At 38.8% G+C, this 26,132-nt stretch overlaps 5 protein-coding genes and 2 pseudogenes across 10 annotated transcripts; 2 read left to right on the top strand and 5 right to left on the bottom strand.

Moving 5' to 3' along the window:
* The first annotated feature begins 12 nt into the window (after positions 1 to 12).
* Positions 13 to 1,973, top strand: LOC148691040 (F-box protein SKIP23-like; annotated as a pseudogene). Its single transcript, XR_015956780.1, has 2 exons — positions 13 to 1,319; positions 1,691 to 1,973. The product of XR_015956780.1 is annotated as an F-box protein SKIP23-like (transcript).
* A 1,864-nt stretch (positions 1,974 to 3,837) lies between these two features.
* On the bottom strand, positions 3,838 to 5,127 carry LOC137726933 (uncharacterized). Its single transcript, XM_068465889.2, has 3 exons — positions 4,801 to 5,127; positions 4,377 to 4,644; positions 3,838 to 4,199 (listed from the first exon to the last, which is right to left on the bottom strand). The coding sequence occupies exons 1-3, from the start codon at positions 4,943 to 4,945 to the stop codon at positions 3,950 to 3,952; spliced, it is 663 nt and encodes a 220-aa protein (XP_068321990.2). The 5' UTR covers positions 4,946 to 5,127; the 3' UTR covers positions 3,838 to 3,949.
* Positions 5,128 to 7,851: 2,724 nt separating this feature from the next.
* Positions 7,852 to 11,646, top strand: LOC137742039 (high mobility group B protein 9). Of its 3 annotated transcripts, XM_088685115.1 has the most exons (7): positions 7,852 to 8,641; positions 8,814 to 8,892; positions 9,003 to 9,171; positions 9,285 to 9,299; positions 9,391 to 9,489; positions 10,673 to 11,052; positions 11,381 to 11,646. In XM_088685115.1, the coding sequence occupies exons 1-7, from the start codon at positions 8,475 to 8,477 to the stop codon at positions 11,483 to 11,485; spliced, it is 1,014 nt and encodes a 337-aa protein (XP_088541241.1). In that variant the 5' UTR covers positions 7,852 to 8,474; the 3' UTR covers positions 11,486 to 11,646. The 3 variants fall into 3 exon arrangements, with proteins under 3 accessions (XP_088541241.1, XP_088541242.1, XP_068337881.2); XM_088685116.1 differs by lacking the exon at positions 9,285 to 9,299 and having other exon boundaries at positions 9,400 to 9,489; XM_068481780.2 differs by lacking the exon at positions 9,285 to 9,299.
* Positions 11,647 to 11,742: 96 nt separating this feature from the next.
* LOC137710093 (U11/U12 small nuclear ribonucleoprotein 25 kDa protein) lies at positions 11,743 to 13,282 on the bottom strand. The gene is made up of 4 exons (XM_068449327.2): positions 12,853 to 13,282; positions 12,621 to 12,726; positions 12,321 to 12,420; positions 11,743 to 11,991 (listed from the first exon to the last, which is right to left on the bottom strand). The coding sequence occupies exons 1-4, from the start codon at positions 13,076 to 13,078 to the stop codon at positions 11,899 to 11,901; spliced, it is 525 nt and encodes a 174-aa protein (XP_068305428.2). The 5' UTR covers positions 13,079 to 13,282; the 3' UTR covers positions 11,743 to 11,898.
* Positions 13,283 to 13,613: 331 nt separating this feature from the next.
* On the bottom strand, positions 13,614 to 14,891 carry LOC137725858 (glutathione S-transferase F11-like; annotated as a pseudogene). The gene is made up of 3 exons (XR_015956212.1): positions 14,641 to 14,891; positions 14,506 to 14,554; positions 13,614 to 14,392 (listed from the first exon to the last, which is right to left on the bottom strand). The product of XR_015956212.1 is annotated as a glutathione S-transferase F11-like (transcript).
* Positions 14,892 to 16,273: 1,382 nt separating this feature from the next.
* Positions 16,274 to 17,980, bottom strand: LOC137707585 (mediator of RNA polymerase II transcription subunit 30). Its single transcript, XM_068446490.2, has 3 exons — positions 17,459 to 17,980; positions 16,818 to 16,916; positions 16,274 to 16,663 (listed from the first exon to the last, which is right to left on the bottom strand). Exons 1-3 carry the CDS (start codon positions 17,843 to 17,845, stop codon positions 16,565 to 16,567), a joined length of 585 nt encoding a protein of 194 aa, XP_068302591.2. The 5' UTR covers positions 17,846 to 17,980; the 3' UTR covers positions 16,274 to 16,564.
* Positions 17,981 to 19,174: 1,194 nt separating this feature from the next.
* LOC137708928 (serine/threonine-protein kinase STY46) lies at positions 19,175 to 25,250 on the bottom strand. Of its 2 annotated transcripts, none has more exons than XR_015956211.1 (16): positions 24,447 to 25,113; positions 23,570 to 23,684; positions 23,428 to 23,501; positions 23,205 to 23,318; positions 22,864 to 22,918; positions 21,918 to 22,028; positions 21,788 to 21,838; positions 21,512 to 21,684; positions 21,323 to 21,427; positions 21,049 to 21,122; positions 20,740 to 20,915; positions 20,415 to 20,510; positions 20,207 to 20,287; positions 20,032 to 20,129; positions 19,572 to 19,706; positions 19,175 to 19,480 (listed from the first exon to the last, which is right to left on the bottom strand). XR_015956211.1 is itself a non-coding variant. In XM_068448094.2 (16 exons), exons 1-16 carry the CDS (start codon positions 24,632 to 24,634, stop codon positions 19,391 to 19,393), a joined length of 1,692 nt encoding a protein of 563 aa, XP_068304195.2. In that variant the 5' UTR covers positions 24,635 to 25,250; the 3' UTR covers positions 19,175 to 19,390. The 2 variants fall into 2 exon arrangements, 1 of the variants encoding a protein (XP_068304195.2); XM_068448094.2 differs by having other exon boundaries at positions 20,032 to 20,085; positions 24,447 to 25,250.
* Between the last annotated feature and the right edge of the window lie 882 nt (positions 25,251 to 26,132).

Raw genomic sequence — 26,132 nt, 5'->3', positions numbered from 1 at the left:
TTCTCGTGAATAAATAAATAATTGTTAAAGTTGGAAGAACAGGGGGTGGATTGGTGGGGGTCCTTCGTGTCTACCCGCGAAAATGGGGGTGGATTGGACCCAACTACCACCAGAACTCGCCGAATCAATCTCCAAAAAGCTCACAATCTACGCCGACTACCTCCGATTCCGAGTTGTGTGTCACAGCTGGCGAGCCTCCGTCCCCAAAACCCCGCACCACCTCCCTCCCCAGCTTCCCTGGCTGATGCTCCCCCAATCCCAGCCCAACCAATCCCACCGCGCCTTCTTCAACCTCTCCAACAGCAGAGTCCACTTCCTCCACCTTCCAGAAGCCTCTCACCGCAAGCGCCGCTGCGGCTCCTCCACGGATGGCTCGTCATCCTCGACGAAACACCTTCCGTCCTCCTTGTTAACCCCCTCACGCGCGCCAAGCGCCACCTCCCTCCGCTCTCCACCTTCCCCAACGTTGTTCGATTTGATTACTCCGAAGTTGGCCGAGAATACGCCCTCCGATCCCCGTCTGGTGACGTCTACGCGCGCAGCCTGACGCAAATGCGCGATTCGTTTCTGAAAAATGTCGTCCTTTCATCTAGTTCTCTGGAAGCCAACGGTTTCACTTTCACAGCCGTAGCGATTGTCAATCAAACCGGCGACTTGGTGTTTTGCAGGGAAGGAGACCTGTCTTGGACTTTGATCGACGGCGCACGGTCGTATTCCGAGGATGTCATATCTGTCAACGGCTTGTTTTACGCCGTCGACAAGAAGGGAACCGTGGTGGTGTGCGATGTTAATGGTCCGTCTCCGTCTAGGGTTGGGATTATCCGAACGCCGAGACTAGAGGAGGCCGACATGCGATATTTGGTGAGTTCAGGGGATGATTTGTTAGTGGTGAGTCGTTATTTGGAGATTGATTACGGTTTTCTGGTGGACAGTATAAATGTAAATTACAGGACAGCAAAATTTGACGTTTTTAGGATGAATTGGGCGGGGGAGAGGTGGGACAAGGTTGAGAACTTGGGTGATAGGATGGTGTTTATTGGCGAAAACTCATCGTTTTCATTGTCGGCGTCTGATTTTCCGGAAAGTCTTGGAAATTGCGTTTATTTCACAGACGATTATTTGGAATCAAACAATGAGAGCGGAGTTGGGGGATATTATTCGGGCATTTTCAAATTATGGGATGGAACAATTCAAGAGTTGCCCCCTTATCCAAGGAATTCGAATTATGAGGTGCATTGGCCTGCCGGCTTTCTACCTCTTTGGGTAACTCCAAATCCATGCTGATGCAGTGAAGGCAGGATCATCATTTCAATTGAATGGTAAGTAATCGCAGTTATCAGGTGTTAATCATAATGTTAAACAACGGTTTGTATATGATATATTTTCTGTTTCATATATTTGTTTATGATGTGTGTACAGCCGCGCTTAGAATTCCATGTAACAGTTGACTCTCTGCAGTAATCCGGTATATGTCAATGTTTAATAACGGAGATACCACCGTTGTGTATCAACTCCCTGGTAACTTTAGTGATGTTTACATGATTTAAACTCTGATACGTCACCGGATGTGTATCTCTGAGTACAAAAGAGGATATGATCCGGTTACATGGCAGATTCGCTCGTCTCAAAGCGACTGTGATGTACAATTACAGATGAAACATTATGGTGGTGATTAGTTTTGGTTTTGCAGAATAAAGTTCTGGACCTCTGGTAGGGAACTGGGAATATTGGTAGAGGGATTCTCCGTTTGTGCTGAAATTATTTCATCATTGGAATTGAGCACCAAAGAGCTATGGTGATTTGCACGTTACCTATTTACTTCACGTGCTTGGCCGGACGACAGGTTTCATATCTTGTCCTTTTGCTATCAGAAGTGGCCTTTTGGGGCCGGTATCTTTGTCCCAGTTTGGTGCTTGTTAGTTAACCAAGACAAAACCTTTTTGTATATTATGTGATATTGTTGACCCTAAAAATTACCAAGCTCGTAGGTCGAGTAATTAATAAGCTAACTGCGGTCTTAGATTGTGTGCGGGGCGTGCTAACTCGTCGGCCGAGCTCGGTTGGGGAGTAAAATGTATTGATGTTGCGTTGAGCGCTAACTTCTTGATCTTGGGACTACGGCCGAGGAAGGAACACGTCTTGGCCTTCGGGTTCTAGACCCTGAAGACAAGGCTGCTAGTTCTGCGAAGTTCAATATCAGATTCGGCTTTCAATGTGTCGAATGTAGTAACCTGGTAACACCTCACTTCGTCGAAAAGGCTGATGAGATGACCTCTACCAACAAGGGCTTGAAAATCCTTGTCGACCGAGACTTGGATAGGTAATCAGTCGACCGAGAAGCAATGTTGTTTATCCAAACTAAAGGTGTTTATGGATTGGCTGATTCTTCGGCTCTAGTGCTATTTATCCAAACTGAAGATATCGCCGGTTGCCTTCACAGTGCTGTTTATCTAAACTGAAGATGTGTCGGCGAGAAAAAGAAAATAAAAATCTCAAGGTTATTGAGAGGTTTCGCGTAGGGCGAAAGTTTGCGCATGGCAGTTTGTGTGTTGAATTGGATAGACCTTTTTCTGTTGCCACTGCCTTTGTATTTATAATGCTACTCTCGCTGGTAGTCCAAGCCGTAAATTTATGAATCTCGTGATGTGTCACGATTACTAGAAAATAATCTCTTAGTCTTCTGATGTATCACGACTACCAAGGAGTAATCCCTGAGTCTCCTTACGCCACAAGTCTTTAATATTTAAATACATCACATCTGACCAAATAATAATGGCTTTATCCCATTATCACATGATCAATGGTCAAAAAACTATCACGCCATTATCTTCTGCTAATTTGTCCTTCACATCATGTCCATCAGCTGAACCCTACTCCTTTGTTTACCTATATAATCATCCCAAGCACATCACATCACTATCTCGCAATTTCACCTTCATCTCATGCATAGATTAATTGCATGAAATTAATCCAGTAGTAGATGCATTTAGACTTGTAAATGGGTTGGGTTCAATTCGACCCGTTAAGTTAATGGGTCATCCGAACCCAACCCATTAAGCTTAACAGGTCATCCGAATCTGACCCGTTAAGCTAACGGATCACCCGTTAACAATTATTATTATGTTTTTTTTTGCATAGTTTATTTTTTGTTGTTAAGACTTTACTGAAATTACTAAAACATCCTCAACTAACGGGTGCTAATGGGTTGACCCAAAGTGATCCGTTATTTAACGGGTTCACCTGTTAAAGATCCAACCCGACCCGTTAAACATCCACCTAAATACTAATATTAACGGGTCGGGTCGGGTTAACGGGTCGGGTCCAAAATGCCAAGTCTAGATGCATTGCCGTATGCCGAATATCTCTAATTAATTTGAATTGTAGGTTAGAGATATTATTTGCATCACGTTTATCTGGTTTAAGAAGAAGGCAAGATAATTCACATTCAAACATAATTATTATGATAAAAATCATAATATTATCTTTTAACAATAACAAAATTATCTTCACTTTTCTATCTGATAATTGGAAGCTATGCTCACTCAACGGCCTTGATTGCACAGGCCGATGATGTAAATTTGGGTCCAAACAGATATATAGGGAGGGCAAAAGCGATTTTGAATTTGTTTGACTGAAAAACTTACGACTTTGGTTGGCTCATTGAATCGTTTTCTGGATACGCACCTGTGTCAAGAAGGGCTTGGTACAATTTTTTAGTAAAAACACTTCTAACAAAAACACATCGGAGAAGAAGGGTTTCCTGCAACCGATTATAGAGTAGAGAGTCTAATGCGATTATGCTGCGTATAGCGCAGACATTTTAACTGAGGCACTGAGTACGAAACAGAAATCAAACCGGTTATTTTCAAACTTGAATTTTTTGTACAATTTGAAGTTACTGTGAACAACCTAAAGCAAACTGGTATCCTCCAATATAGGTGCAACCTAGCTAGGCAATACAACGCATGGAGTACATGGACACAGCAGGCGAATCCAGCATGGACGATGTCGTAGAAGACGCCAAAGAGGAAGGCCCGTAGACTCTGGGGTGATCACTCTCTAATCCATAGTCCATCATCGGACGGTACTCCAGCTGCTCATCGTAATCGTACACGAAATCCGGAACTTCCACCTCATTCCTCCGCACCTGAACCCACAGAAACTCCAGCCTCGTCACATACTTTAGCTTCTTGTACAACCTGCAGCTCCACCAATAAAAACCACAAGCCACGCATCACCACTACCATTCACTAACATGCGCCGTGGCCCGTGGGTCAACGTTTGATAAAATTGTTAATTAATATTTGTCGTATTAATTATCATCCTAATTAAATATGCATTGATGTTTTTAAATTAGTTTTACTTACGTAACGTACCCTCCGGTGAAAAGGAGACGACCAAAGGTGGCAAGGAAGAGCTTGGCCTGCAATCCTGGGTGAAGAAAGTAAACGGCTTGGAGGCGATCCTTGATGGCGGTCGGAATTGCCTCGTAGATGGATCTCAGGGTTGAAATTCCGGGAAGGTTATCGCCGCGATTCACATCTGTGTGAACGTACACCACCGTGAAGAAGGCTTTGTCACCTAACTTTGGGAATATTTTCTCCTCCAAGTACTTGTTCACAGCCTCGTTGCTCACGCTTCGAGCTGGTCATGAACATTTAACATAACCATAGTAAATTCAGAGTACCCAATTAGTAAAGTCCTAATTAAGTAACAAATATTTGTCTGAGTTTGGTAGCGTCGGCCTATAACTAAGGAGGGCGCTAAAATAAAAAGGTACGGATTCTAGAGAATAATTACCTGGAAAGAACTTTCCGACGATGCGAAGAACCTTTCGACCATGTTTGTCCCGGCCTTGGATCTTAAAGACTTGAAGTTTCTCAATGAGGTGTTGCTGGTCCGATATTGAGATTGTTGGTATACAAGGAGGAGAAGAATGGTTCATTTTTACAATTCTGAACTTTCCCGATAGACTCTAGAGAGTGTGAAAAAAGTAACCAGAATAATTTCTGGAAACGGAAAACCAAAAGTGTGAAAAAGTAAGAGGGAGGGATAAGGATTGCTTTTGCTTTTGAGTTTTGAGAGGGAAAAGATGATAAAGTGTTGCGGCAAAGTGCAAAGCATGCAGGGTTTCTGTTTGTCTGAATTATATAGTGAGGAGAAGGAGTTGCAGGATTAGGGTATGGATAATGGGGCCCAATCAAACGAGCGTGATGGAGGATGGATGGTAATGATGAGGGAGGGCACTGAGGACAATGAGGAGGGTATATTCTTAAGAATCTTCCGAATGGATATTGAGCCGATCGAGTCTGGCTAACTCTGAATGCATGGTGTAACTCGGTGCAGTTACTTTGCCAAGTTTGCAAAGTGCCAGTGGATGTGGAGTGCCCTCCCATATTTGGTCTCTTGGATCGTAATTCGTATGGATATTGGATTCAATGGATTGTTGATATTTGATCTACTTGTAATCGTCTACGTTCATAATTGTACTTATGATAAATAGTAAGAACAAATTACAATTCCATTACTTTGAAAAGAAAAAAAAAATTACAATTCCATAACCTTGTATACTTAGAAATGGATTGATCTTACTTATGAAATGCTAGATGCTTCCACTTATTAACATTTAAATTTGTGAAATTTACGCGTCCAAGATAAATTAACTTTCAATCTTTGCAATAGGATTAAGGAAACAAATCTCTAAATAAGGGATGTTAACCCAACTAGACCATGCTCTTCAAATCGATATTAGTTGATAGATATGTCCATATAAAACAAGTGTGTATGGTTGAAAAATGAAACAGATAAAGCAAGCCATAATGTTTTGGCAATGAAAGAGACCCACTACTACTCGTTGAATCTCGATTGATCAACAGGCTATAATCTAATGTATATGCATTAGGTACCTAGCTAAACGATATATACAACAAGGTGTAGCATGCATCGTTTGAAAGGTCCATGACAACATCTTGACAATGTGGCCGGATGGTTAATCAAGTTTGTTATTTAATTATATGTATATAATAGCTCGCCCTCCCCTTAAACAAAACAAAGGAAAGGGCTGTTGGATGGTTGGAGTTGGATCCATTATCCAATTGGGAGGAATGAGGAACAGAAACAGGACTCATCATTCATTTGGTGGGATAAGAGTCCCACTTCCACCATGCTTGTGTCGTATGGAGCTCGTTTTGGAATTACGCCATGGAGATGGAGCTACGCAGCAAATATTAATATTTAATTAATTATCAAGTAAACGATGATAGAGGTCTCTATCAAATGAATATCTGAAATCCATTCTTCTAATCTATATAAGCGTTTGAAGAAGCCATATGTGATGTATTGCATAGATAAAAAAAGACGTTGAGGAAGTTGAAGAATATAGGAAAACATGAAAGGATAGGGGCATTCCGAGAATCAAATTCGGGACCTCTCGCACCCAAAGCGAGAATCATACCACTAGACCAAATGCCCTCATCGATACTTCATTAACTTTTGAAGTTTAATATTCAAGGTATTATAAGTTGGGGAACAAAACAAAACAGAACAAAACATGCTGTGCTAAGCCTTCATCTAATGAGTGCAAGAAGTTGGAGTTGCTTCCAAAATGTTACGAGGCATTTCGAGCACTGGATATTAAGCCCTGGATTACTATCGATTATCAGAGACCACAGATGGAATAGTACTAAACTGGGAAAATTGACCAAACTATATGTTTTGGGCTATCGATTTCGGCTCAGTTTTAAGCCCACGAAGGGCAGAAGAAGATGACATGATTGCATCCACCCCCTTACATAGTTGCTTTAAGTGGGGAGAGTGGGGGATTTAAATAAAGTTATATAATAAATTGGTATTAAAATTGACATTCATGTGAGTCTAATCTAAGATTTTACATTTATAAGTAAATAAGAATACCATTACCATATAGTACTAAATGACAAAAAATTGGATTTACTTCATCCTTATGACTTTTAAAGGCCATAATTTCCTATTGCATCCCATTATAGGGGAATTTTTTACTTCGTTTCTTTGTAACTATAAATCACTATATGATGCGTACATAAAACTAACTCATTAAAATTTCTTAATTTCAAACATAACAATTATGATATAAAATTGCGGTTTTTTTGGCAAAAAACTTTTAAATACCATAATTACAATTGTATCCCATTATTTAACTTAACTGTAAATCATTACTGGTCTGAAATATAGACATCATCACAACCCAGATTCGCTTTAAGAAATAGAGGACATACAGTTGACCTACCCCAAGAGGTCAACTACTATTCTAAATATAGTAAACGGAGAACCATTGTTCATTAGAAGCGCCCGAGTGCTGGAATTGTTATCATCATTGAAGTCAACATTAGTCAAACAATATTTACCATAGCTCTGGTTAGACTATATGTACTGCGGTGCTGGGGGGTTGAGCCTTTTGAATTTTAAAACTACCTCATTAAAATCACACAAACTATATTTTAAACATATCACATTATGATTTGTCTACCAGAATAAAATTACTCTTCAAACATTAGGGGGCAAATGTTACTCCCACAGGATTATTAATGATAATTGATAAGTAGTGGAGTGATAAAATGAGACCGATCAGCATAAATGATGAAAAGGGTTTTCGCGCACGGCAATCTTCAACCACCACGCAGTGGTGCACATAAACCACCAAACATGTACTATCTGGTATTTGCCAATGGATAAATCCGGGCCCCAAACAGCGTATGGACCGGAGTCAAATAGTCAAACTTAATCGACGGTCCAGATAACGTGCATGGATAAGCTCCCGATGGGGTTGAACGCACTGGAAACAATCAGAGAAGGGTGGTCAGATATCTACCAGCAGATGTACGCCAAGATTTTGTTTCAGTCAACAGTTTCATAGGCACAACAGAAACCCCTCTCTCTCCCCTTGAGGGTGCATGTCAAACCTCCTCTCTCGGACTTCGCACAAAGACAAGAGAGAGAAGTGAGGTTTCTCGTTCCTCCTCTCTTTCCATCACTCTCTCTCTCTCTCCTCAGTCCTCAGAGAGATATTACACAGAGAGAGCAAGCTAGTTACGTACAGCTGCAGAGATGTCAGTCTTCGAACAACTCAAACATTACCCGGAGGGGAGAGAGAGTAGGGAGAGAGACAGAGAGCAATTAATTAATTAGCGTAAGAGGAGGTTTCGAAATGACAGAAAAAACCAGTTTGGCACAAGCGTTACATTACATCTCACGCGTCCCAATTTCTTTTTTTTTTTTTTTTTTTTTTTTAATTTATTGAAAAACAGCTTTGGTCAGAGTATTTACTGTATTGCTTAATTACACCTTAAGCTTCTCCCGGAAATCATCGCGTTCTTTACTCTTCGTACACTCTTCACTCTTTACTTAAAATTGTTCCATCTCATTATTGTTTTCTTAAACTTTTACCCTTGTTGGTGGTTTTCCGGCGAGGGTGTGGCGGAGAAGAGGAGGAGCAGGAGATGTCGCCGGTGGCGGGGAGACGGAAGTCGTGGAATGGGGGGTCGCAGCTGCAGGGTTTGCATTATCCAGCACCACTTGCCACTCATGAGGAGGTCGTGAAAAACGCTGTTGTTTTTTGGGACACTCTCCGGCGCTTCCATTTCATGATCAACACCTCCAAGTTTATGTAACCCTACCCTTCTTCTCCTTTTCCTATTTTTTTTTCTTTTTTTAATTTTATGCTCCGCAAAATTAATTTATTCTTGGGGATTTGAGTATGATCAGAAAATTAATTTATATAACGTGGCTTTTTGCCCCATCTTTCTAATGTTTGTATCTTTTGCCTTTTTTTCCTCAAGGGTTCCTGTGATCGGAGGGAAGGAGCTAGATTTGCACATATTATATGTGGAGGTAACAAGGAGGGGTGGCTTTGAGAAGGTTTGGCTATCTATTTTATCCAGATTTCATCATTTCACTACGTTGAATTATTATTGTTTTCAATTAAAAAAAAGATAAAAGAAATTCAAATGTGTTAATTATATATGTAGGTAGTTGCAGAGAAGAAATGGAGGGAAGTGGGAGGTGTTTTCATGTTCTCCCCCACAACAACGAGCGCTTCGTTTGTGCTCAGGAAACACTACTCAACCCTTCTCTACCATTACGAACAGGTTCACTATTTTAGGACACAGGGTCCTTTATCTACCCCAACACCCTCAGGTATTCATTTACTTCTTACTGCTCTGGTTTTTTACCCTCTTTTTTCTACTGATGCAATTGGCTTCTGCTTTTTGTATCTGGACTGCGGATATCATGACCTTTTTGCTCATAAGTGCTTCCTTTTTCCGGTATCTTTTTGCTCTACCGGCTTTTGCCTTTATATTTTTAGTTTTTGTTTCAGCATCTTCCATTTAATTAGTAACCGTTCTGAGTATGCAGAGAAACCAGAACTGGCGCTGGTGGAATATTCCCCCAAAGGCAAAGGGGCCAAAGGGAGCAAACCGATAAATGGTTGTCCGCTTTTGGTCACTGATGAAGGTATATTATAGGGTTCATTTTGTTCGATACAAAATCATATCGGATAAGGTGATTTCAATCACACAACCATTCACCACAAATGCTTGATATGGTTTTTCTGCCCCCCAACATTTTCGTATTTTTTTAATACTCTTGTTTATTTAAAAGGAATATTTAGCAAGCTTTATCATTTTATGTTGACTCCTGTGGTTGGTTCTCTACATGTAGGCAGTCCTTCCTCATTCACTGATTATGTGACGTTATTAATTGTACAAACGTCGGAATTGGATTCTTATTATCATTTAAAAAGTATTTCTAAAAAAATTATTCGATTTAAAGACGATTTTGGTCACCACATGAATTAAAAAGGTTGACGATTCATCATGAGGATGTTACATGTTACCATAGCTGTCAATTTATTAAACATATATGGATGACTAAACAATCTCCAAACTGAATAAAGTTTTTAAAGACGACCTTTTAAGAGTATTACAAAATCGAATGAAAAGTATTATTAGCACTTCAAAAATCTCAGTCTACACTCCTCACAAGTGTATTTTTCTTTCCTAATATAGAAAGTTTAGATTGTAGAATAAGATTTTTGGAATCACAAGTGTATTTTTTGTTCCTTAATATAGAAAGTTTGGAATGTATAATGAAACTTTTAAAATACCAATAACAATTCTCAATCAAATAGTTTTAATTTTAACATTTAGATAATAATATAATGCGACATAATTATAAAGGGAAGAATAAAGCTATACACATAAGAATTTAAGTTTTGTCGTTGTTACGACATTTTTGTTGCTTTTTAATTATTTATTTATTTAAAATTATGTGCATGTAGAAAGCTGAGTGGATTTGAGTTTTATTTTCCAGGGCCTCACTCCTATCTTATGTAACAAATATGCGGCTCCTAGCAATGCAGGCTCCATATAAAATTTTAACTTTTTGGCAGACATTTTGTATGTCACAATATGCATTGATGGATCGATATCACCCCACGCGTATGACATGACAGATATGGGAGTGGGACCATTTTAATCCCACGTTTTTGACGAATAATTATGTTACCTCGTATCATTCACAAATGAGGTTTCTGTTTGGAGCATGTAACTAAGATCTAAACCTGTGATCTATCTAATTTGAACTTAATTACGGTTAATTAGCATAATAACATGTCCATGGTGAATTTATTTTTCAGGTACTGGAACAATTGATGGGAAATTCGATTGCGGCTATCTCGTAACTGTGAAATTCGGTTCGGAGACTCTCAGTGGAGTACTCTACCACCCTAACCAGCAGACTCTAGCCGGTTCTCCTAATCCAACTCCATCCCCCGAACCTGTCAATGCCATTGTACCCTACACCCCCCAAAGATCTGTTCGTGTTGCGGGTTCGAGGAGGAGGAGGAGATCAAGGAGGAGGACAGATCCCAACTACCCAAAACCCAACCGGAGCGGCTACAATTTCTTCTTTGCTGAAACGCATTTCAAGCTCAAGTCCCTCTACCCAAACAGAGAGAGGGAATTTACCAAGATGATTGGCGAGTCTTGGAACAAACTCCCTGCAGAAGAGAGGCTGGTAACTACAATCGGATAACCTATATACTTGTAGCACAGTAGCAGGCGTCTGTTATACTATTTCAAAAAAGGGGACAATAGGTCCCGTGGGAACCATGTATTTACCATATCGGATGCTTGTATTCTGAAGCAAAATGGGAAATTAGTGAAATATATACGAGATCCTTACGGTGAATACATGGTATATAGGCCCCCTACAATAGTCCTTTCACCAACCCCTTTTTGGTACAGTAAAATGGGATCCCAACTTAGCTGGTCCTATATATACATAGTTGCGTAATTTCCTTCTTTCATATACATAATTATCGCATTCTTCTGTCAATTATCAGGTTTACCAGAACATTGGGTTGCAAGACAAAGAAAGATACAAGAGAGAGTTGAAAGAGTACAAGGAAAGTTTGCAGCTCAGGATTCAGGCTGGCCATGGAAATTAACTAGGTCGATTCCAGTTTGAGTTAGCTTTTCGAATGTTTGTCGAGAGAATATAGTAGTCTGTGGTTTCCAAACAGAAAGTTATTGCAACCATTTTGCTCTGAGAAATGATCTAAATCTCAATCTTTAGTTTCAAACTTTCAATGCACTATGCACTTAGCAACTCCTTCCTTGTTTCGATCTTTTTTATCGTATTTTGTTAAGAGTATCGAGGGTGGTTTTCAGTTTTTGTATGAAATGAAGCTCCATTGATATCTCATTTTAGTGCAAAATGCGTTTAATCCATTAGAAACAAGGGGGAAAACAGAATGTTGTGTATTTACAACAATAACGAACCATAAGCTGCGCATCGCTGTGCTGCAAGAAAGATTAAGCAAAGGAAAAAACAGATATACCAAGCTAATACTATGAAGCATCAAGAAAGCTTGCTGAGGCCGTGAAAGCAGTGTCTCCTCCTCTTCGAATGCTTACAAGAATCCTTGGGAGCAATATAAGGAACAAAAGGCACCTGAGAACATGGATAGCAGAAATTAAATAGACAGGAATGACGGAAAATACCAAGGACGCAACTCCGGGTGAAACTGGAAGACTTTTTTTTTTTTTTTTTTTTTTTGAAACGCCCGAAACCAATTCATAAAAGGCCTACAGAGAGGCAAACACCAAAACAATAACAAGCAACTCCGGGTGAAACTGGAAGACTTTGAACTTAAGAACCCAACATGCAAATCCAGATATAGTTCAACGACCGTTGCTATAAGCCTGCCTAAATTAAGTAACAATCTTACAGAATATAGATATACAATTCGAATAGATAGCATTCCAAATAGGAGGGGAAACCTGAGAATGGTTGTGTATGCCAAAATGCTGAACTGGAGCACTGTCATCTAGTAGCTTCTCATTGTCGTATGAGAGGCAAAAATTCCTCCAAACGTGCTTCCTGATTGCAAACACATCAAATCAAAATGTAATTAATCATATCCATCTTTTTGGTTGACAAAGGGGCGTAAAGCCGGAAAGAAGGAAAAACTATATTAAAATGTCACAAGGGCAAGCGACCCAGCTATATCAGCAACCCGCAGACGATGACAAGATAACCATATTCATTTTCAAACACAAACAGAATAATATTGAACTTACCATGAAATGTGGCGGTGACCCATATTAGATTGCTCCATCTCATTGATTTTCTTCCTGATTGCAAGCTTAAGATCCTTCATCGTAGAAGAATTCATCACTGCCACATCTTCACAGTCAACCCAAATCAAATGCATCAGTTTTTTTCTTTAGTATACATTAATAAATACAGAAAAAAAAAAAAAAAGTTGGCAGATGAAGTGTTCGAGAAAATGCCGAGGTGAATAGTACCCACCGAAGGAAGTGCCGCCGAGCTTTAGGACGGAGATGCGCATGGCGCTGCCCAATTCGAGGCTGATGAGAGTGTCGACATCGGATAAGGTTGGTTTTTTGGGAACGTCGGAAAGTATAGGATCACTGACAAGGGCAGCAAGCGTCGACTGCAACCTGGCTTTCTTTATGTTGCCTTCCTTGTATCTTTCCACGCTTATCTCCCCCTTCCCCTTCGCATCTGACTCCATCGGCGATTGGTCTCTCGGAAAATCAGCAGAGGAGAAAGAAAAGAAGCCACTGCCGACGGGATCTTTCTTTTTCGGTTTTCTTTGCTAGGTGCATTCAAGCCACGTGGGGAGGAGGGTGTTTCATTTCCACTTGCACCAGAATACTTACCCTAATTAGGAGTCAATTAAGTACTTAAGATCGAGTGAAGTCCGACGACCACATGCCTTTTATGCCACCTGGTATTTATTGTCCATGTATTTGAGTTAGGAAGCGTTCGAAAATAAGAAGACTTATCCACATTAAAAAGTTAAAAACCTCGCATAAGCTTATAAAAAAATTGAATTACTCTCTATTGTGAATTGCGAACTGACATTTGTGTAAAGCCTCTACTTACTTTAAAGAATTATAATAGATTAGTTCATTGATGAAGTCCAACAGCAACATGTACTTTACATCATTTAAAACGGTGTACCTGGTTTAAGTTCTTCTTTTCGTAAATTAGAGTAATTTAGAACATTTTATTAAAGAAATAAATTCACAAATTTAGCAAGACAATTAGAAAATTGATTTGTGAAGGTAAACGATTGACAAATTTAACAAGAAATCGTTACATATCCAGCTGTAGTGAGAACCTTATAGAATTTATTTAGAAAAACCATTACACATAATACAACTAATCAAGACATGCAAAAGAATTCTGCCAAACATGATTTCATAAGGCAAAACCAGAGAGTGCAAACTCTTTTACCAAAACAGTCTCCAAACTCATCAAAACCTAACAACAAGGTTTCTGGTTGAAGAACACCAACACTTAATTTATTCAAAGTCTGCGATTAAGTGAACTAACTGCAATGCTGATCAACTTTAATTAGGTGGGCTTTTGCATCTCAACCACCTTCTGCCACGACTCCCGTCTCGATATTTCAGACCACCACCTTCCCACATTCTCTCTCGAAGTAATCAGCTCTCCCCTGTCCGCGGCATTCATCAGGTACTGCGTGTTGGGCAAGTGAGAGAGATCAGCCAGCGAGAATTCATCTCCCGCCAAGAACCGGCTCTCACCCAGCCTCTTTTCGTACACATCCAGCACGTTGGCAAGCTTCTCTTCATTCTGCCTTATCACTCCCTCGTCTTGCTTCAGCTTGCATTTGCCTTCATCCTCGGCGCGAATGCAAGCTGAAACACCAGCGTTGAGCTCGGAGGGCTGAAGCTCTGCCCTTCAGCCTCCAGCCACTGATCTATTGACGCTTTTGCCAATGGATTCATTCCGTACAAACCCTTGTTTCCCTGATCTGCATACTTGTCACATATGTACCGGCATATGACTCTGGATTCTAAATGGAAATTGTATAAAAATTTATATATTAAAATGCAAGCTCCCAATGAAATTATCCATAATTAGGAATGCGCTGCCGAATTAGTAAAACAATGAAATTAGGATATATACCGAAGAGGGAGATATGTTCGTCTTCGAAAGCGGGTACTTGTCCAAATGGCTTAAACGTGAGTCTTTGAGTTAGAGAATATATAATACATACATATTATATATTATACATGCGCTATATTATGTAGGAAACGATACCTGAATCTTGAGACAGTCGGGCTTCTTGTGCGCGCCTTTGGCCATGTTCACGGAATGAGCTGATAGTCCACCCCTTTCTCAAGGAGACAGGCCAATACTCTTGACACCGCCGTCGACAACGGTGATCCGTACACCTTCACCCGAGCCGCCATTTGATTTGCACTTAGGCTTTGAGATTGGATGGGTTTTTATCTCTTTCTGGATAAATTATATGGGAAATTTGGAGTTTCAAGTTGACTTCGTGTCCTGTTTTACACCATACTAAAGGACAACGAGCTGCTCTACTTTATCCCTTGCTAAAATGGTGGGAATTGGATCCCATCCAGATCTTAAGATCCTCATACTTAGCCCTTAATCGTTTATCGTGCAATTAGAAATTATTAAATTTTTTATTTAAAATTAAACACAAATAGTATCTGATAAAAATTGATTGCATGATGTACGGTTAAATCCACGTAATATCCTCTTCCAAAATGGTGGGTTTGATGGGGCCCGCCACCTAGCTTAACTAACAAAAGAAGCCCTTTAAACTTACAAAGATAAAGCCTACGAGTATTTTTATGAGTAAGGGTAGGAAACTAAATTTGTAAGTTAAATTTTGTAACCTAAATGATATAAAAGTTAATTATTAAATTATTATTTAAGTATTAATTAACTTGTTAATTTTTTTATTAGTGATACATCATTTAGTTTGCAAATTTAGTTTACTTTTACCTTTTTTTTAAGGCTTAATGGATTAAAAGTCGTAGCAGTGACATGATAGTTAGAAGATAGTTTTTGTAACACAAAAATTGGGCTTTAAAATTATGTGGTAAAGTCTGTTAGGATAAGTTCTGTCAACTCTATTTATTTTTAGCACGTGAGCCTTACATTTAAGGCTAAAAAGATAAATTTACTCTCAAATGTGCGACTCACATGCTAATAATTAACGGAGAAGAAAAAAAAAAAAAAAAGCTCGCTAAAACTTTTTGGTGACAACTTTTAAATGATTTGTCTTCGTTGAAGAGGCTCTTCATATCTTTAATCGAATAGCTACTGGACCAAGTTAATCGACACGATCTACCCCTCAGTCAACTGAGTTATGAACGAAGTAGCTCCTTGGTAATGGCTTAATCTATAGGTAGAAAGCCCTATGATGGGAAATAAGTGTATCCTTCTTCTGCTCTTTCAGTGAATGAATGAGTCCTCAGCGTATGAACGACAATAAATTAGCTACCTTTAGAAGTTAGGAAGCTCGTTTTTGGTTCATGTTTATTTTGTTTGGGAGGAAAACGTGGAATAAGAAATAGGAGCAACTGAAATGCTTATTTGGGTAAGACTTTGAAAGGAAAAAAAAAAGTAAAATTATTTTATGTTTAATTTACTATATTGCCCATAACTTTAACTTTATTTATTTTTTGTTTGTTTTGTAAACAGGGTTAATTTGGTCATTTAACTTCTTTCAATTATCAAAGAGAATTTGGTTTATAAGTAGCTTTAGAATTTTACAAAGTAAACAATTTTAAAGGCCTTTTTGAGCTTAAAGAAAATAATGAAACGAGAATAGATGAATTGGGTTAATGTAACAGGGCTCGGCCCAGTAACCCTAATCACCCTAGCATTAAAAAGAGCTTTGTTCTCCTAAGCATCAAAAGACAGTAAAGAACGAATAAGATTTAGTTAAATCTCAACCGCTCACCCATAAAAATGATGCACAGCAGTGAATCATGCACATAAACAATTTCACCCAGCACCAACAGGACGAGAAACGAAGACTTAGAAAACTGATGTTTCTCCATACATCTTTCAAATCAGACATTGAAACATAATAAACCCCTCGCTGAACTGATTGGAAAACGTACACAATCAAAGGATATTAAGGTTTCACTGATTGTGCAAACTTAATACAAAAGCAGCATCACCTGCAGGAAGATTGTTTCTGAAATCAGACGGAACAAGGACTTTGCCACGTTGATATGTCAGTGATAAGATCCCGTAGTTGATCTATAAGAAATTTGATGTACACATTCTTGTTCGTAAGCTCCTACAAAGAAAAACAATGTCAGTACAAACTTTTACAGAAATATTGGAGCAAGAAATGTAGCGCCCTTCAAAGATTAAAAATTCCAAACAAAGTTCAACCCCTCCACTAGCGAATCTATTTCTAGACATGGTATATGAGAAATCATCAAGCTTACCTTTCTCAAATTGGAGGCTCGCTCATCCAACTTGTCAATTTCAGCTTGATCTGCCGTTGATTCTGCACCGACGGCAGTTGAACTGGTTTTGGATGTTGCCTATTTTAAAATTTACAACTGTACGTTAGCTAACTATAAGGTTCACAAACTATGACATCTCAATGTGAAATAAAATCATTCCAATTAGATGCATACACACACATAAACTCAAGACAAACAACTATTCACGATCACAATATACCTAAAGTATTGACTCTTATAACATTCCAAGTTTTGCCCTGAAGCATTTGCTGCATTTCACGCAGTTTGGGATTACGGGTAAACGGAGCAAACATTTCGTTCAATTCAGTGGTTAAAGCTCGTCACTTTCATACACAAAATCAACAGAAATCTCTACTCATCCAGTTCAACACAGTGGTTCAATCAATCAAGAACTTAATTTATTTCTTGATTATTGTAAATAAAAAACACTGCACTGGATCCTCCATCACACAAATAACACTTGAAGAAATCACACTTTACAGAATCATTGGCATTGGTTAAATATGAATACATAAACGTGATTATGCAGGCAATTTCACTATTTAATTTGACAAGTATGGAAAATTAACCAAATTAAAGCAAAGGGTGTCTGAAATCACCTTCTGAGAGTTGGGAATTGCAGCGAGAACGGCACGAAGCAAGCCCACAGAGTTCTTATACCGAAATCGAGCCTCCTCAAGAGCTCCTCCGGTGCCAGGACCACCAGCGCCAACTAAGTCTCCATGCTGATGGGAAGAAGTGTTTTCAGAAGAAGACGAATCGCCGTTATTGACGCCGTTTGAGTGGAAAGAAGGGCCACTTGCAGTGTTAGAGGAGGCGGTGCCGGTGGTGGACCACAAGGTGGGGTTGCAGAGCTCGTCGTTCATGGAGGAGAGGATCTGGAAAGCTGCCTCGATAGTTTCTTCCAAATGCTTCTGGCCTTCCATTGCTAGCTCTTGCGTCGTCTTAGGGCTTGCTGTTAATTCATTCGCATCCTTCTCATCCATTCTTTTCGACTCTGTTGTCTGTTGACGAATGATTGAGAAGGATTCTGAGACGAGAGAGAGACAGAGGGCAACGATGGAGAGGTGAAAAGTGTTTTGGAAGATGGGCCAAAAGCCCAATAAAAGAGGAGTTTTTTTGGTGTGGAGTTGTGGATCTTATGTTACTGGGTCTTTGTACTGTTTATTTATTTTTTAAAATATTGTTCGGGGACGTTCGACCGAACTATCACTATTTTTCGGCAGTAACCTACCGAAAGAAATTAAATAGATGATGTTAAAGCTACATTAGTCTGAAAGTACAACCATCTTTTGTTATTTCTCATCAATCATGTGTTCCAAAGAACCCTCATCCGTCATTCCCGTGCTGCAGGTCTTAGTTTGAAAGTGGCGATGGCGTACATGAAGTTTATTAACTTGCTGGCGTCGGAGCAAGGTTGTCCAATTTGAAGGAAGCTTGTCGGAGGTTAAACTTGGCATGCCACGGACGTTGACATCAAGAGGCAGCAACCGGTACTCAATATCGAGCTCTCTGAACACTTTGAGTAACACTTTGTCCTTCCCTCGTTGCCATTTGATAGTCCTCTTCTTCTTGTTGATACGATTGCTGCTGCTGCTCTAGTAGTTGTAGTTGAAGATTTTCTTTTCAAACTTCCAATTAAGGAACTGCAGTGCAATAAAAGTTAGAATATTTGCCGCTTATTATGTTTCCTATTGCCAAGTCAAAACCCTACTTTCGAATTCTCAAGTACTTTAAGTTTTTTTATTTTTTTGGAGTACATCGCTATTTTTACACTAGTAGAAGGGAGAGTTTGGCTAAGCTACACAATAAGCAGCCTAATTAGGTATCGAATTCGCCATCCACGAGATTCAAACCTAAGACCTCTAACTTCTAAGTGAAAATGAATACCACGAAACCATAGTAGTGAGTGGCCACAAGTTGAAAGGTACGTATTTCTATGTTATGATTGGTTTCTATTGCAGTTTTGTTTTTAATTCAGTTTTGATTTTGAATTTACGGAATCACTTTGTTGGTTCTAATTTGGTTTCTGATGCAATTTTGTTTCTATTTACTTTTGGATGGGTTTTTATTTACGGTTTCTGTGTTGCAATTTTGTTTCAATTTACTTTTGATTTCCTCGGTAAAATCGTTGTGCAATTTTGAATTTTTGTAGGATAAGGATACGGGGAAATTAGGTTGGTGGCTTCTTGGTTGTGAAAAAGAAGGATTTTAGTTGGGATGGTGAGATATTACATATTAGGTTGGTGTTTTGAACGAATTTTCGTTGATTGGGTAATCTAATTTGATTCATTCAAATCCAAACCAGGAGACAGGAATTCAAACTTGAATCTAGTAGATGAGACACGTTCTTTTGCTAGCTTGACTACACTTGTCCAGTTTTTCAACGGAGCATATATATATATATAGATTGGAGGGAAAGAAATGACTTGTGAAGAGCTCATTTACACACGTATTAGAAACAAAATCCTCTCGCAAGTCCTTGGTACGATCAGCCGCGTCACATCACTCGTCTGCCTAAGAATTTCTCCTCATTTGGCACTACCATCACCGCCTTGCTTGAAAGTAGGAACTACTTTAGCTGATTTTCCCTTTCGTCTATCCTCACTTCCCTTTGCAACCTGTAGTGTGCCAAGATATATTAGAATTGCTCATTAGGAATGGAAAGGATAAGGAAGCATAAAGACGAGTGTTGGATCTTTTTCCCCGTACCTTCCTGGCCAAGTGCTGCAACATATTTACAATTTCTGAGAATTCGGGTCTCAATGATGGGTCTTGCTGCCAGCATCTCTCCATCAGTTCCATCAGCACTGGATTCGTGTGCCTCGGAATTGTAGGCCTCAGACCCTGTGTAATTCACGCACCAAGAATACTCAATTAAATGGACTTCTTTTTTAGTTTTGAGCTTATTCATTATCAAAACAAAAGCTATGCCTGCCCAGCTCGCCGGCTAGGAAATAATAAATCAGTCGGACCAGTAGAAGATACCCTATTTTACGCAGCTATAATTCCTGGCACAACTTTTACAAGGCTACCAGCTACTAAATAGAACAACTTCTCATCAGGAAAAGGAAACTTATTTCCACTCATTGGGGACTTAAATCAATCCATTCCAAACAAGAAAGACATAGATAAAAGAAAGGCTTAATTGTGGAAAAAGTAAAAGTAGTACCTTCTGGACTACGCCAACTGCTGCTTGTAACGGAGTTAAGTTCTCGTAGGGAAGCTGACATTTCAGTCACAAAACACAGAGAGAGGATGGTGTGAAGTCTGTGCAACCATGAACTAGTTTAAAGATAAACAAAAGCATTAACTGGAATAGTTTTTCATGGTATAAAAGAGATTACCTTCCCTGTAAGCAGCTCCCAGAGAACAACCCCAAAGCTAAAAACATCAGCTGTATGATTGTATGGCCTATGTTCTATAACCTTCCGTAATCAACAGAAAGCAATCATGTGTCAGACACTAGTGTGATATCCATATGCTTAATTCCAATGAAGCAAATAAATGGTTTAATACTTAACAACAAAGGATAAATATCTAGGGAAAACAGACCTCGGGAGCCATCCAACGGTAAGTGCCAGTTTCTGCAGTCATACCACCAGACTGTGCCTGTACTCTAGCGATGCCGAAATCAGCTACTTTCACTACCTGTCAACAATAATTTCAAACTTCAAGAAAATCAAATTAATTAAATTTGATCACCATGTTAAATCTACACACACTTTAGAATAACCTGATAAGTTCCTGTCAAGAAAGAGATGTAACAGGACAAGAACGCACGCGTCCTGCCCATGCCTCCTTTTAGTTTTGAGAAAAGTATGATAAATAAAAGTACATATAAATGCAACATATTTAAGAGACACAAAGAATCTATTACTCCAGTTCCGTCCATCAAAAGATTAGCAGCTTTCAAGTCCCTATGGATTATATTGTTTTGGTGCAAGTAGTTCATTCCCCTGGAAACATCAATTGCGACTCTGAGCAAGGACAGAAGTGATAAAACACCCCTTTGCTTATGCAGAAAGTCATACATACTTCCACCAGACAGAAATTCTGAGAACGAAAAAGAAATATAAAAGGGCATAACTCAAATTGAACAGAAAACCATGTGTGGGCATAAACAAATATAAATACATAAATTACAAAAGCATGGTACTCAATGTGCACATAATTCATCCAAAATTACCAGTAACGATGCAAAGCTTAGGAGGTTTAGTGCATGCCCCAATAAATCGAACGACATTCTTGTGCCGAACTTTTCTGCCAAGACAATACAATTTTGAGAAGTGCAAGATTAAATGCATGAAACACGATTTTGAGAGTGGCCTTTCTCCCTCTTGAGCATTTACCTTATTAATGAAAGCATTAAGATGCACAATGAGAGTGCTTAAAAAACAACAACAAAGAAAATACAAGGGAACTCAGAGCCTGGAGTAAGGATGTGCTGTGACATGACCGACCTCATAATATAGACTTCTTGAGTAAACTCCTTCATAGTTTCATTCAGGCGCTCAGTGCTAAGAACTTTAATAGCCACATCTTGACCACAGTAACTACCTTGATACCTGTGTCAATTAACCTAGCTATTTAACAAGTACCCATTTACCAATTAAACATGACCTAGTATGTTTAGTGTTGACAGAACTTACAAATCACCAATCGATCCAGATGCAATTTTCTTCTCATATCTCAACATGCTTGCATCAATTTCCCAGACATCCTTTTCCTCATTGAGTGTGCTTACATGATCATTTATAAACTTCATTGCAGTCTCTTGATCCGGAGCAGGAGAAATGATGTTACAGTCCAATGAAGGATTCTTCTGCAATACAAATATCATGCTTAATCGACAATAATTAGAGAATGAAAATTGTTATCAGTAATCGGAATCTATAAAAAAGTTAAGTTCGCACTGAAGGACCTACCTCATTCCATGGTATTTGTTTTGCCAGTGCATGCCTAAGCCTCTCAGTTTCCTACAAATTTACATTAAACATGTATGTCAAGCAGTTTATCATTGTTTTATAGCAGAATATGAACACGGCAAGCCAATACCTCACATGGCCAACCATCAACAACAAAGACATCCAAAGAGTAGCCATCTGTTGTGGAATACGCATGTGCTTCTTGAATGTTCAGTCCAATGTCAGATAATAAGGATGTCAACTGATGCAAAACATAAAATTTTGAACAGTGAATTAGAAACATTGTTTGAATACACAAACTATCATTTTTCTATAAGGAACAACCACAAAAATATTACAGAAAATATTTCCAAACAGAATTAACTGAAATGTTCTACACATAAACATCAATTTTGTCAATTTTATCTGCAAAAATATAAAGACGAGATTCCCTTGGGACAATTTACGGCACAAGATATGGCAGGACAAATAAAATACAGTATAGATCAACCTTGACTTTGATAGTGAATTCTACTGATAACGATTTACTTGAATCTCAACAAATCACCCACCATGACTGACTAAACAGGCTACCTCTTATTGATAACCTGAGTGGGTTTAACACAGAGTGCCAAGGGATTCGAGATAGTCACAAGCCTTCCAGACCCTCTGAAAAGGTCAAGAATCAGAGTGAGCATTAGGGTGACGATACACTTTGAGGAAGTAATCTTTAAGCATAACAACATTGGGTGGAGGGAGGGGACCAGGGCCCACTAGAATTTCCTAAAACAAGTGCATGCCATCCTCATTATTTGTCGGAATTTCAAATATGAAGTTAAAGAATATCAAATATGAAGTTAAACAATAAACACCTTATATATGTCAGAAGATTCGGAACTGTAAGTGAATCACGTCACATACTATGCAGAACGTATCTTGAAAGCGATTATAAAAATCCTAAGAAATGCTTAACATGTTAACAATACATCATCGAGAAATATCAACAAAGATGATGTAAATTGAAAACCGCAATATATTGATTGACATTGCAGAACAGCAATTTTAAGGATATATTAAAAGGGCGACAACAAATCTACCTCACTGAGGAGTTTGGGCTTGTCATTCGTGGAAATAGTAATTTCATGCATCGACCTGTAAATTTGAAGTATAGCAAAGTTAATCAGATAAGAACAATGTAAAACTATAGCAATCATTTATCTGCTGTAATTCCTTCCTGTCAAAGATCTTCTCATACACAGTGAAATCATAGGAGACATTCCTAGATACATATAGAAATGATAGCTATAGAAGGCAGTGCGGATAATGTAAGTCGGGAACAGATAACATTGTACTGCAAAATGGAGAAGTATCTTCTTTCGTGTACACCATCGTGTGAAAATGATGACAATCATAAAGAACGTATTTCAGACCTACATACCTTGTAAAAAGTTGACTGGCATACACAGAGTTATCACCCTGGTCAACGTGTAACTGCTCAGCTTCAAGAGCAAGTTGAAGATCAGGTGACAAACCAAAAGCTGGCGGTGGATGACTGAAAGCATAAGATATGGAAAGAACGTGTCATATGAGAGATTAAAGATCAATGTATTCAAATTTCAATAGAGAAAGCCAACTCCGAATAAATATTCATATAACCGTGCCTCTCATTGCTGGCAGCAGCAGAACATTGAGCATTCGCTTTCCTCGATGAATTTGAGCCGGAAGCAGAACGAACCTGCATAAAAAATTGGCTAAGCAAACAACTTCCAATGCCAATAATTCCGAGTCCAAGACGAACTTTACCTGCACAAGACGAACTTGGACTGCAGGTCTAGTGGCCGGGTCATGCGCCATATGCAGTAATCTCTTATGCATCAGAACATCTTGTGCCCTCTCCACATTCACATCCAACGCATATCTTCAACAAAAAAATCACATAAAAAATGCAATCGTGCAAGCAAACGTTCCGACCGAAGCTTACAAAAATTAATATACTAGCACTCATACGTATACCAACAAAAATTAATTCATTACGTAAGACAACAAAATTTGTGAAATGGGAAACAAGTGCGTGGCCGACTGAAAAAGAAAAAAACATTTATATTATTTTCTCAAATTTTGACACCAACAACGGACACGTATATGTATTTGAGTCGGCGGGTCATATGTTTTCTTTTCTTTTCTTTCTTTTTTTTTTTTTTTTTTTTTTTTTTTTTTTTTTGAAGGCAGGTGGGAGGGTGATGAATTTATAATATATACACAGCCAAATAATAAAAGTCTAAAAAAATTAAATTAAAAAAAAAAAAAGTATCTTTCACAACTTTTTGACTTAAAAAGCTTTAAGCCTTGCCTTTCTTTCTTCCAACCAAAAAAGTAAAAAAAGCTTTGGTTTTCTCAGCAATCAAATTATGGCCACTTTAAATCCTTCCCTATTCAGCATCAACCGCACAATTTCAACGAAACGTGACGAACTTACACTCAAAATTCAAGGATTTATTAAATTTAATCAGTCACGCGACAGTGACATCTTTTTTAATCCATCTATTTTTCCAAACAGAACCAAAAAAGAATCATCAAAGATTCTGATCAAACCAGAATCAACAAGGAATATGCAGTTCCACCGATTACAATTTAGAGAGAGAGAGAGAGAGAGCGCGCGCGCTAGGTTTCCGAAGGTTACCTAGTGGGGAGGCGACTGAAATGGGCCCACAGTTCATCTTCGAAACCAGGAACCTTGGCCTCTCCGACATCGGAGTCCTGGAGCCGACCAAGAACTTCATTGTAAATGCACACTTGCAGCTTCTGCTTTCGGGTCGGAGCGGGCGAAAAGTCAGCGGGCCTGTTACAGAAACTCTCCGTGTCTTCCATGATTATTCTTCGCGATCACCATCCACGGCCGCACCTACCTGAAGCCCCTCTAAACTCCAAACGCAGCGTTCCGAGTCCGCGTAAGCAAAAACCCCTCGGTCGGTCCCTCCCTCTGCCTCCTGGACCTGGTTAGTGCTAGTTGTACAGGAACAAAACGACAGTGGATTTTCTAGTGTCTTTGCTTGTACGGAAAGAAACAGGAATGGCTACCGATTTTGAGCCCGTGGTTTAATTTGGTTTCGGTTTTTGTGTGTGTGTGTCTGCCCCTTTGGTAGTCGGAATTTTTAAGAAGAAGGTTAATTAATAGTCCATAGAAGCGCAATGCGCACCCCCCGCGAAGTTCGTGTCAATTGATGTTGACGTGGATTCTTCACAATTGCCTTATTCTTCTCTTTGCTTTGCTTATATCATCCACCACTCACCGAAACACCGCCTGCTCTTATCGTTATTGGATTCATCCTCCATTAAAATACTACTTAACGATAATCCTTCATCAATTAAGATTATATTTATTGTCAATTGGATTAGGACCTTTACAAGTTGGCTTCATTCGTTGATACCATCACCACGGGGCCCCGCCTCCACTCATAGCCAATCAGCTTTGCCGGAGTGTCTCATTTCCACGCAACCATACGCGTTTGGTAAAATATACGTCTTTGTTTATTGGTCTGTCAACTTCAAATTTTTTTTCTTTTTAATCGGTGGAGGTTTATCTAAGCATACCTATTTCATACTCCGCTGTATAAGAAAAGGGTTTTAATAAAAATGATATACTGTCCTCGTCATGTTTGAGCTACGAGTTATGTAAAATAAATCTTATATAAGATTCTGTATTAGTGGTTAGAGACTCCATGGTGACAATAAATTGAGTAATGTTATTTTTACTATAATTTTATATCATATTTATTTACCATCTTAAGTGGCAAATGAGTTGGACAAGTTACATCATTTAATTTCAATCTTTTTAAATAATGATTGTGGTATATTAGGAGTCTCATTCTTCTATCTAAGATTATTTAAGTGTTTTAATTAATAAAAAGATTGAAATTAAATGATGGAGCTTGTCCAACTAATCTGCCACTTAAAATGGTTAAAAAATGTGGTATAAAATATGGTAAAAATAGCATTACTCTAATAAATTTGCATAATGAAAGTAATCGACAAACGCTAAGACATTTCTTTGTTATTCTTTGGGCTTCTTCCAAAAAAAAAAAAAGAGCAGGCCCTATTGAAGACGAGAGTGAGGTTTCATATAAACTTTTGTTTTAATCTATCACTTAGGTTTTGTGAACTCTGATCAAATCGCATAAGTTCGTTACTAAACTGTCTGTGCTTAGAATCCTTTACGATGCATACCATAGTTCTCTTGAATTTATTACTTATTTGTAGGAGATATTTATTTTATTTGGATGCAAGTAACAATTTTCATCAGCATACGTGCACCGGTGCTAATTACTCCTTACATCCTTTGCAATTTTCATAGGCATTCATGCAAGTC

Source organism: Pyrus communis, chromosome 15 (assembly GCF_041283825.1).
Source record: "Pyrus communis isolate YQ-2024b chromosome 15, ASM4128382v1, whole genome shotgun sequence".
Taxonomy (NCBI): domain Eukaryota; kingdom Viridiplantae; phylum Streptophyta; class Magnoliopsida; order Rosales; family Rosaceae; genus Pyrus; species Pyrus communis.
This window is presented reverse-complemented; position numbering and strand designations above follow the sequence as displayed.

Excerpts from the sequence above, each read along its gene's own strand:
- LOC137726933 (XM_068465889.2), bottom strand. The coding sequence starts at position 4,945 with ATGAACCATTCTTCTCCTCCTTGTATACCAACAATCTCAATATCGGAC. Across the intron at positions 4,645-4,800 it reads CGTCGGAAAGTTCTTTCCAG|CTCGAAGCGTGAGCAACGAG; the intron begins GTAATTATTCTC and ends GTTCATGACCAG. Across the intron at positions 4,200-4,376 it reads CGTCTCCTTTTCACCGGAGG|GTTGTACAAGAAGCTAAAGT; the intron begins GTACGTTACGTA and ends GTGGAGCTGCAG.
- LOC137742039 (XM_088685115.1), top strand. The coding sequence starts at position 8,475 with ATGTCGCCGGTGGCGGGGAGACGGAAGTCGTGGAATGGGGGGTCGCAG. Across the intron at positions 9,490-10,672 it reads GCTTTTGGTCACTGATGAAG|GTACTGGAACAATTGATGGG; the intron begins GTATATTATAGG and ends TTTATTTTTCAG. Across the intron at positions 11,053-11,380 it reads TCCCTGCAGAAGAGAGGCTG|GTTTACCAGAACATTGGGTT; the intron begins GTAACTACAATC and ends GTCAATTATCAG.
- LOC137710093 (XM_068449327.2), bottom strand. The coding sequence starts at position 13,078 with ATGGAGTCAGATGCGAAGGGGAAGGGGGAGATAAGCGTGGAAAGATAC. Across the intron at positions 12,421-12,620 it reads GGTCACCGCCACATTTCATG|GAAGCACGTTTGGAGGAATT; the intron begins GTAAGTTCAATA and ends GTTTGCAATCAG. Across the intron at positions 11,992-12,320 it reads GCATACACAACCATTCTCAG|GTGCCTTTTGTTCCTTATAT; the intron begins GTTTCCCCTCCT and ends CCATGTTCTCAG.
- LOC137707585 (XM_068446490.2), bottom strand. The coding sequence starts at position 17,845 with ATGGATGAGAAGGATGCGAATGAATTAACAGCAAGCCCTAAGACGACG. Across the intron at positions 16,917-17,458 it reads CAATTCCCAACTCTCAGAAG|GCAACATCCAAAACCAGTTC; the intron begins GTGATTTCAGAC and ends ATTTTAAAATAG. Across the intron at positions 16,664-16,817 it reads GAGCCTCCAATTTGAGAAAG|GAGCTTACGAACAAGAATGT; the intron begins GTAAGCTTGATG and ends TTTTCTTTGTAG.
- LOC137708928 (XM_068448094.2), bottom strand. The coding sequence starts at position 24,634 with ATGGAAGACACGGAGAGTTTCTGTAACAGGCCCGCTGACTTTTCGCCC. Across the intron at positions 21,685-21,787 it reads AACAAATACCATGGAATGAG|AAGAATCCTTCATTGGACTG; the intron begins GTAGGTCCTTCA and ends TTTGTATTGCAG. Across the intron at positions 19,481-19,571 it reads TGCAGCACTTGGCCAGGAAG|GTTGCAAAGGGAAGTGAGGA; the intron begins GTACGGGGAAAA and ends GGCACACTACAG.